Source organism: Portunus trituberculatus, chromosome 22 (assembly GCF_017591435.1).
Source record: "Portunus trituberculatus isolate SZX2019 chromosome 22, ASM1759143v1, whole genome shotgun sequence".
In the NCBI taxonomy this organism is placed as follows: domain Eukaryota; kingdom Metazoa; phylum Arthropoda; class Malacostraca; order Decapoda; family Portunidae; genus Portunus; species Portunus trituberculatus.
In genome coordinates, this window is record NC_059276.1 from 5,342,030 (window position 1) to 5,352,775 (window position 10,746).

Here is a 10,746-nt window from a genome sequence, read left to right on the forward strand (position 1 = left end):
ATATATATATATACACACACACACACACACACACACACAATGTGTGTGTGTGTGTGGGGTGCAACATTTAGATTTGGGTCTTTTTTCGTGTGTGTGTGTGTTTCACTGTTTGATCTGCTGCAGTCTCTGACGAGACAGCCAGACGTTACCCTACGGAACGAGCTCAGAGCTCATTATTTCCGATCTTGGGATAGGCCTGAGACCAGGCACACACCACACACCGGGACAACAAGGTCACAACTCCTCGATTTACATCCCGTACCTACTCATTGCTAGGTGAACAGGGGCTACACGTGAAAGGAGACACACCCAAATATCTCCACCCAGCCGGGGAATCGAATCCCGGTCCTCTGGCTTGTGAAGCCAGCGCTCTAACCACTGAGCTATCGGGCGTGTGTGTGTGTGTGTGTGTGTGTCAGCCAGGGAGGTTTAATGGAAGTGCATGTGGTTTTCCACGGTAGATCCATTGTCCACACCTGTTGTTTCCTCCTCATCTTGCAGCATCTTGAGCTAACATGCATGGATGTGTGGAATGAAATGTATAAAGAATAATGGTCTAGGTAACAACTGATGTCATTGCATGTGTTGCATGATAACACGTAACTTCCCTTCAGTATCATGGATGTGTGTGCGTGTTTTTTTTTTTTTTCTTTTTTTCTTTTCTATCAGAGAGAGTGTTAGCAGTGGCGGGATAACTTTACCATTATTGGGTATTGTAAGGCAGCTTGGAATAGTTGGCTTCAGCTGTTTTGGAGGACGAATGTATAGAATAATTGAATAACTGAAATGTGTGTGGATCAATTAAGATGTACGAGATATAATTTAAGAGGAAAACCTAAATATTTAGTAACTATATACCGTTAAGCAATACTCAAATTTAACACGGTGTTACATCACATTTCTTGCGCCACTTGATGCAATTAACTCACTGAATCCAGACTTCCCTCTTTCGCTTACCGAATGCCTTTATAAATATGCATACATTATATAAGAGAAGTTCCTATATATCGAGATCCCCTACACCTGCGCAATAGGCAAAATTATCATTGATCAACATAGTAATATTTCTTCCAACACATCCATATTAAACTATTTTTCCCCTTCACAGGATTAGGACAACACAATTTAGAAAAAAAACAACAACGAAATGTCTTGAAGCCTTTACCGTGGATATGAGGAATATAGAAGCAGATATGGGAGGCGGGCTTAATCAGTGATAAAAATACCCATGTAAAATTAACCCCCCTCAATACTGGGACACATTTTACCTTGAAATTTGTGTACGATTAGCCCATTTTATTGACATCAAGAAGGATTTATGGAGATCAGAAGATTTTAATCCCGCACATGAACATTTGAAGCTGTATAAAAATCAACAAATAGTAAACAGAATGAATTTGGAAACGCGTAATGGTATTGAAGGGGTTAAAAACTTCAGTATGGTGCCAAACTCTTTCAACATACAGTAACATTCACTTTACATACTGAATGTAACTGAACATTTTTATATTTTTTATCATATTAATCTTACGTCATTATATATCGCTGCATGAATCGGTTCTTAGATTTTTTTTATTTATTCATTAATTTATTTTGATTTTTTCTCCCGTCTGAAACTAGGCTATGCTATCTAGCGAGTATCACCAGCGGGCCACGAGACACATTTATCGCGCAGAGGTCAATGGTTCTGATAACTGAACTTTCCCTAATCTTTGCTGGTGGAGAGAGAGAGAGAGAGAGAGTTTGCCTTCTCATAAAAAAAGTCAGTGATGAGTCGTATTGTCATGTGTGTTCCTCTATACCTTGTCGCATCATCACTATAATCATGAAAACATTATCTACACTAGAATGATGAAAAAAAAAGTATGTTAATCAAGGTAAAACGCCACCATGCAGCTCTGAGAATGCAATCTATTTCCAGCCTGGCTTTGATTACTTGTCTTTAGCTTCAGTGCAAGCTTTATTACTTTGGAACATGAGGTGTAGATATTAGGGCTGTGAATAACTGGTGTTGGATGAATGGCACTGGGCAATGGTGAAACGATAAGTCATTAGAGCGGTGATAGTGAGAGGGAGGAGTCACGGGAGGCGATAAGATGCTCAGTTTAGCTTCAAGACGTCATGAAGTGTGTGCTGCTTGTCTCTCTTCTCTGCTCATGGGTAAGAGAGTAGATTTATTAATTTATTTATTGTTGTTTTATATTATGATGCTTCTTCCTTTCATATTAACCTATATATTGAGGCCTGTATGATTCTTATTCTTTGTTATCTATTACCGACTTGTTCACCTCACCACCACTCTCTCTCTCTCTCTCTCTCTCTCTCTCTCTCTCTCTCTCTCTCTCTCTCTCTCTCTCTCCTCCAAATCTGTTAAGTAGTAATGTTGTTCAGTTGGCAATGCTCTCACTGTTTCTATTGTTCTTTTCTTCATCATCATCATCTTCTTCTTCTTCTTCTTCTTCTTCTTCTTCTTCTTCTTCTTCTTCTTCTTCTTCTTCTTCTTCTTCTTCTTCTTCTCCCTTATCTTATTATGATCGTTACCCTTATCTCTACTATTCTGCAGGTGGTGGTGTCGAGGGGATGGGTGCTGTGGTCGAGGGAGGCTCCCCAAGCTGACCAGCCCCAACAAGACGAGGCAGAGGTACTGGTTATATAGTACAGTACCTTTATACTTTGACGTGGGAACTGATTCACACACACACACACACACACACACACACACACACACACACACACACACACACACACACACACACACACACACACACAATGGATTGAGTTTCTTGAAAACAACAAATTATTATTAAATAGCCAATTTGGTTTTAGAAAAGGTCGGTCATGTGTAACAAATGTACTGAGTTTCTACTGTGGAATAGTTGATAAAGTACAAGAGAGAGAGGGATGGATTGACTGTGTTTATTTGGATTTTAAAAAGGCGTTTGATAAAGTACCACATGCAAGATTACTACGGAAGTTGGAGGAGAAGGGTGGCTTAAAAGGAATCACATTGAGATTGATGGAAAATTATTTGAGGGGTAGAGAAATAAGGACGGTAGTTAAAGATATGAAGTCCAAGTGGAGAGCAATAGAATGGGGAGTGCCACAGAGATCAGTATTGGCGCCAATTCTTTTTCTCATATCTATCTATCTATCTATCTATCTATCTATCTATCTATCTATCTATCTATCTATCTATCTATCTATCTATCTATCTATATATATATATATATATATATATATATATATATATATATATATATATATATATATATATATATATATATATATATATATATATATATATATATATATATATATATATATATATATATATATATATATATATATATATATATATATATATATATATATATATATATATATATATATATATATATATATATATATATATATATATATATATATATATATATATATATATATATATATATATATATATATATATATATATATATATATATATATATATATATATATATATATATATATATATATATATATATATATATATATATATATATATATATATATATATATATATATATATATATATATATATATATATATATATATATATATATATATATATATATATATATATATATATATATATATATATATATATATATATATATATATATATATATATATATATATATATACTCGTATATATATACACGACATGCCAGAGGGAGTGAACAGCTACATAAATCTGTTTGCGGACAATGCGAAAATGTGCAGTTGTAAAGCAAAAAGAGGATTGTGAAATACTGCAGGAAGACCTAAATAAGATCTGGAAATGGAGTAAAAAGTGGGATATGGAATTCAATGTGGACAAAAGCCATGTCATGGAAATGGGAAAGAGTGAAAGACGACCAGTGGGAATCTATAAGATGGGAGATGGAGAGAGAAAGTAAAAAAGGAAAAGGACTTGAGAGTGACGATGGAAGAAAATAATCAACCGATAAGCCATATTGATAGAATTTTCAGAGAGACATATAATTTGCTAAGGAATATTGGATTAGTATTTCACTATATGGACAAAGAAATGATGAAGAAATTGATAAGTATTATAATAAGACCCAGATTGGAATATGCAGGAGTTGTGTGGAGCCCCCCATAAAAAGAAACATAAGGAAGTTGGAGACACTACAAAAAATGGCTACAAGAATGGTTCCAGAATTTGAAGGGATGACATATGAGGAGAGACTTTGTTCCCTGGAACAAAGAAGGGAGAGAGGGGATCTGATACAAGTTTATAAATTGATTAACGGAATGGATCTGATACAAGTTTATAAATTGATTAACGGAATGGATCAAGTGGATAATGAGAAACTGATCCTGAGAGAAGAATATGACATTCGAAGCGCAAGATCGCATAATAAAAAACTGAGGAAGGGAAGATGTCTGAGAGATGTTAAAAAATATAGTTTCCCGCAAAGATGTATTGAGACTTGGACCAGTTTGAGTGAGGAAGTGGTGTCAGCAAAGAGTGTGCATAGTTTTAAAGAGAAATTGGAAAAGTGTAGATATGGAGACGGGGCCACACGAGCGTAAAGCCCAGGCTTTACGCTCGTAAAACTACAACTAGGTAAATACAACTAGGTAAATACATAAACACACACACACACACACACACACACACACACACACACACACACACACACACACACACACACACACACACACACTACTCATTTTGATTTACTGTTCAAGTAATTTCGGAGTATTGCAAGACTTTCATCACACAACTATTAGAACCAATATTAACTTCACTAGTGCCGATCTGGTGGGGAGAGAGGCAATGGGAGTGTTGGGGAGGGTGTGGGAGTGCGCCAGTGAGTGAGTGTTAGAGACCGTGGGAGAGGTTTATCCGTAGAGTTGGTGAAAAGTTGCTTGTCTTCACCGTAGAGTTATTGCGAGTGAGTGAAAAATTTTGCTACCACTCGTACTAATACTTTCACTGTTGCTGTTGTGTGATAGGCACAGTGGTGTCCTCATAGACTCACTGAATCTTACCTAAGTGGCTTGGTTCCCCAGAGCAGCGGGACGGAGGTGCTGCGAATGGTAGAGGCGCTGGGACGCGAGCTGAGTGACAGGGCGGGGCAGGAGGACGGGTGGCTCAGCAGGTACCAGGACGTGGCGCAGGCGATGGAGGAAAACAACAAGGCCAGCCAGGAATTACTCTCCGTCAGTAGGTGCGTGCGTACTACCACTAATCTTGCTACTACTACTACTACTACTACTATTGCTACTCCTATTGTTACTACTGCTACTACTACTACTACTACTACTACTACTACTACTGCTGCTGCTGCTGCTGCTGCTGCTGCTACTACTACTGCTACTACTATTACTACTACTGCTACTACTACTACTACTATTTACTACTACTACTACTAGTACTTCTGCTATTACGTCTACTACTACTACTACCACCACCATTACTACTACTACTACTACTACTACTGTTGCTACTGCTATTGTTACTAGTGTTGCTACTACTACTACTACTACTACTACAACTATTATTGCTGCTATTAGTATTGCTGTTGCTACTGCTATTGTTACTAGTGTTGCTACTACTACTACTATTACTATATTGTAATCAGTTTTTTTTTTTTTTTTATACCATGTGGGCTTTTCACGGGAATTTATGGGCTAAAGGGGATACTTTTTGGGTACCCCCTATCTCAAAGCCCACCCGCTAGGAAACTGTTGCCCCGAGTGAGGAAGCCCATCCTACACTCGGACCGTGGACAGGATTCGAACCCGTGTGCTTGGAGACCCCTCGGATCCCAAAGCACGCATGGTTCCACTGTACCACGGCGGCCCCCTAAATGTTTATCACTATAAGCCCGTCGCCTTTTAGAGTTCAGTCTCTTTTCCTTGTCAATGATTTGTCATTGTTTATATTTATGAATAATTTCCCTTTTCTTTCCAGGATGGCGGTGCCGGTGATCTGGAACTTGTACATGGGAAATTCCATTATGTTCTTCATGGATTCGTTGTGGAAAGGGGGAGGCGTGGCGGGACATTCCTTCTCTACCAGGGGCCAGGTGCCGCCGCCGCCGCCAAAGTTTTTGTTCGTGTATCCCACCGAGCTGACGGCGGACGATACATTCGTGATTCAGGCTGTGGTTGTGCCCACCGCCGAGGCCAAGTCAGTGGAGAGAGAGAGAGAGAGAGAGAGAGAGAGAGAGAGAGAGAGAGAGAGAGAGAGAGAGAGAGAGAGAGAGAGAGAGAGAGAGAGAGTATAAGAATATGATGGGTGGACATAAGTAGTTATGAAACATGAGAGATGACTGAGCTTTCCCTCTCCCCGTCTAGCGTTGGTTTCTGTGCGTACTTTGAGCCAGAAGAAGGAGAGGAGCTGGACTTTGATAATGGAGATATCTTCTTCGCGTCACACATCAGATGGCACTTCGACTACGGAAACAGCAGGTGAGAGAGAGAGAGAGAGAGAGAGAGAGAGAGAGAGAGAGAGAGAGAGAGAGAGAGAGAGAGAGAGAGAGAGAGAGAGAGAGAGAGAGAGAGAGAGAGAGAGAGAGAGAGAGAGAGAGAGAGAGAGAGACTTGTCAGTTCTCACCATCAAGCTTGAGACTCACGCCCTTTACCTCCATATCAATCTCACACGCATCGCCTAAAAAATTCACGCATTTATACAAATATATCCCAAATGTTCTTTTTAACATGATATTTTCCGAGAGAAATTGTAAAGCCGAATTTTCCGGATTATAAAACGTCCGCTTTGCTTCAGTTTGTAAGCCTTCACCTGATTGGTCGATTACACCCAACCAGCAATCGCTATATATAAATCTATCTCTTGGTTTGTCGTTATTGTTGAAGGTGTGTAGGGGGGCTTCTCCCCTCTACATACCACACACGGGCATCACCCTGAAGATGACCAGGGGATGCGCTCCCTGGCCCCTGCTTCCCACTCTTTGTGACTTCCAGGGGTTGACCGCTATGGAGAGAGAGTTGGCCTGATAATACATTTGAGTGATTTATTTGTGCACTACTCCGCACTAACCTGTGTCTGTCTGGCGTGTCGCAGAGAGATAGTGTTCAATGACCGATACAATGGTGAGTGGTCTCGCCCCGAGGTGACTGTGGGCAGCGACCAGTGGCCTGACTTCACGGTTGGCGAGAAGTTCATTATCTCCGTGGCAAAGGTAGTTAAGCCCACATTTTTGGCAGAGTATGAGGAGGAGACATAATGAATGGTGTATGGGCTTCACCCTCAGAGTTTGTCACTGCTGTTCAGAAACGCTCTGCTCTCTCACCACAGGTGTTTTCAAAAGGCCACTGTGATAACTATCCGTGTTCTCAAAGGGTTTTCTTTCTGCTAATGATTTAGAAATCTTATTGTACTTTGACTTCGATTATAAGAATCTCCTTGAAAAATGTTTAACTGTAACTGGATCCTTTTAAAAAGCAGAGATACTGAGATGCATTTTAGCGAACTCGGATAATCATCTCTATGGCCTTTGAAAACAGTTGGAGTGTGCCACATAATCGTTTTAGAATACATAATGGTACTTAGTGTGTGTTCTCTCGCCCTACAGATGGGACCGTGCCTCAGCACCACCATCATGCTGGGGCGGGATATGCATAGCAACACTCCCAAGCACATGTCAACCTTCCAGTTCTGTCCCAAGGTGCGAGATGACCTGTTGTTTGTGTCATCAATTTGTCTGTCTGATTATGTGCATACTGTGTGTGTTTATTTATGGATGCAAGTTTATGACCGGTCCCAGCCCCTCTCACATCTTGGGTCAGTTTCTCCCTAGACTACTTTCTTCATAGTCCAGAGCGGAACACAAACAAAACAAATCCAGGCACGCGCTGGTCGTAAACAGCTATCAAACCTCAACAGGTTGCCAACAGGTTTCACCCACCAACATGGAACGAATATAAGAAATGCCTACTTATTCCATAATCTGAGGAAGAACTCACTAAGCCACGTGCTAGAGAGCTCAGACAGTGAAGATGATACACATGCAAATTAAGGGTGTGATGCCCTGCTTACCACCTCCCACAGGCTGGCCACCCACGTCAGTAGAATATCGCACATTGACCCAAGAATCACTTACCTAGACCCACAACCCTGACACCGCCAGTGATGAGACATAGGGGAAGAATAGACAGCTGTTGCCTGGCCTTAAATACAAGAAAATCCTCTTGCCCTAAAGACTCACGGCTGTGAGCTTAATGTCTAGTACCTACTTCTGTTTGTTGATGTTTTATGTGTGATGAGTGTGTGTTACACACTAAACACACGAGGAAACAGAAACAGACAGATCCAAGATGATCAAGGAACAACTCTCAATCCTGCTCAAATATTGCGACATGTCCAAACACGTTGGACACTGAGTGTAGCCTGGCGAGGGCAGATTTTCTGTCTCAGTTATCTAATGTTCAGTGCCACGAGCCTCACATTGGCTCATTCTAACACCACGTTTGGGGACCCAGCCCCAATATAGTCGGCAATCCCTCTCGCGTCCGCTTAACACAACTACCAGACTTTAAGTATTATTATTATTATTATTATTATTATTATTATTATTGTTGTTGTTGTTGTTGTTGTTACTATTGTTATTATCTATATTACTTCTTACTAGTATTATGATTCTTTAAAGTTATTATTATTAGCATCGTTGCTATTGATGTCATTAATTTGAAGTGTATCAATTTAGAACAGCAAAGTGAATTAATAGATACACGCGCATAAACAAGAGAGCAGGTTAGTGTGTACATGCAGTACCTCCTCTGTGTTAGATGAAGTGACGTCCTTCAGTCCTAACCTTCACTACAATATTACATCTGGAGTGTTGTAATTGCAGCAACCGAGGAAAGATGACCCGCGGAAGCTGTGGCTGACCCTGAACGAGGACAAGACTGGCGCTGGCGAGATCCAGCTGCACTGGCTTACCTGGGTGCCCTTGCGCTCATAGGCACGTGCACGTGGTGGGAGCACAGGAGGACAGGGCCTCACTGGTAATGACGGAGTATTGTGATGGTAGTACTAGGGTACATGTATTACGCTGTAGTGCCCTATGAGGATTGTAATGGTGATTGTGATGGTGATGGATATTTTTAGAAGGACAAAAGCAGAATGTTAAGAATCATAAGTTGATTAAGAAGTAATAAATAGAATTCCTTCTCTTAAATAATGTTCAGATTTTTCTTTTGATTTTTCTCTTTCTTTTCCTTTTTCCAAATGGACGGTAAATTTAGTTTTGTAGGTGTGTCTCTTCAAACATTGCACGTAGTATTGAAAACAAAGAGTTCTGAGTCAGCCAGTTCAAATGGATGAAGCAGTAAATCTATTGAATAACGTTTTTGTATTGATTAGATTAAGAGAGCAGGAGTGTAAATGATTACAGATAAAAAGCATGGAGTCGGAAAAATTAGGGGGCTTTTCAAGGGGTCTTGAATGAAGAACGTAGTGAAGACAGGTCATGATTTGTATGTCTTTTGTCTGTGTTAAGTAGAGACTGCGATAACGGCCGTGTGCGGCGGCACCTTCACACCCAACACTCCTCCCTGTGCAGCGCCACATGCCCACCGTGGCGTCCATCTCTCCCTAAGTTGTTGTGATGAAATTAACCATGAAAACACGAACTTTATTACTGAAAAATATAATAATTTAATAACAATAGGGAACAAAGTAGGATCTAAATGTTTCCTAAATATAGCGGACTAGATTTGGTGGTGTGGTGTCCAGGGAGCCGGGCAGTGGCGGTGTCCTGTGGTAGTAGGGAAGTCTGCAGCCTCAGCTCCTCCTGGTGAATCTCCTCACGAACATTCCACATATAAGATATCCCCAGAGATTATTCCATGATGAACTCTTAAGTCAGTCCCGTTAGGGAAGTTCGCCACGAGAAGAGTGATTTGCGGTGAGATTTCCACGGAGGACTCTTGGTGAATGGATGTTGGTGGAGGTGATGGCGATACTCAGTGGTAATGGCCGCAGTTGATACACACGGGGTGGTCTGAGTACCAGCCGAAGGCTCCGTAGCCTCCTGTGTAAGCGCCGTAGTCCACATGGTCATTGTGGTCGTAAGGGTCAGCGCGGTGATGGTACAGGTCCGAGGCCTGGGCCAGGTGCTCCGGGGACTCCTCCTCTACCACCTGCACTGGAACATATTGCTCGTAGGCCTGGATAGGGGCGGGCCTGGAGGGCTGGTACTGGCGCAGGGAGCGTGTGTGCCGCACTAAGGGAGGGGAGTCAGGCAGGGCTACCAGCAGGTAGCGGGGACGAGCCTCAGCTAGTAACAGGCAGGTGACAGCCACCAGCAGGATCTGTTACAATGCACGAGAAGCGAACAGTGACGCGGGCGTTCATGCTGGTACAATAAAGAGAAGCAGTAAGAAATAAAAACAAAAGGTCATAACAAATACCAGAAAGAATAAGAACGGAATAAAATAAAACTTGTTTTTGTTCAGATCTTGAGAACAAAGTATGGAACACAGCTTGCGTTTCTATAAACATTATATGGAACACTAGATAAACAGCTACACTTCTCACAACACTGGACACATCAGCTGTCATCTGTACCGAGCTCACAAACTTTTTCAGCACCCTCTTTTTTTTATCTATCGTCTCCTTTCCTATTACATCAATAGACATGTTATCTAATTCCTACACCTCTCTTACCGGATTCAATGCACTCATAAATAGATTCGCTGCCACAGTACTGCAGTGGGTTTATTTACTTC

The 10,746-nt window shown here is 40.9% G+C and overlaps 2 protein-coding genes across 2 annotated transcripts in view; one reads left to right on the forward strand and one right to left on the reverse strand.

Annotated features, from left to right (window-relative positions):
• The first annotated feature begins 2,017 nt into the window (after nt 1-2,017).
• Nucleotides 2,018-9,198, forward strand: LOC123507558. Its single transcript, XM_045260484.1, has 8 exons — nt 2,018-2,160; nt 2,564-2,641; nt 5,062-5,219; nt 5,966-6,184; nt 6,352-6,465; nt 7,079-7,196; nt 7,590-7,682; nt 8,868-9,198. The coding sequence occupies exons 1-8, from the start codon at nt 2,122-2,124 to the stop codon at nt 8,976-8,978; spliced, it is 930 nt and encodes a 309-aa protein (XP_045116419.1). The 5' UTR covers nt 2,018-2,121; the 3' UTR covers nt 8,979-9,198.
• Nucleotides 9,199-9,636: 438 nt separating this feature from the next.
• The window catches only part of LOC123507559, a 1,613-nt gene continuing 503 nt past the window's right edge, over nt 9,637-10,746 (reverse strand). Inside the window, exon 2 of the mRNA XM_045260485.1 lies at nt 9,637-10,329. Coding sequence (XP_045116420.1) covers nt 9,982-10,329 — 348 coding nt within the window. The 3' untranslated portion in view covers nt 9,637-9,981. The remainder of the gene's footprint in view (nt 10,330-10,746) is intronic.

Bases quoted from the DNA above. Each gene is read 5' to 3' on its own strand.
- LOC123507558 (XM_045260484.1), top strand. From the start codon at position 2,122: ATGAAGTGTGTGCTGCTTGTCTCTCTTCTCTGCTCATGG. The intron at 2,161-2,563 runs GTAAGAGAGTAG...ACTATTCTGCAG, and splicing joins TCTCTCTTCTCTGCTCATGG to GTGGTGGTGTCGAGGGGATG. The intron at 5,220-5,965 runs GTGCGTGCGTAC...TTTTCTTTCCAG, and splicing joins GAATTACTCTCCGTCAGTAG to GATGGCGGTGCCGGTGATCT.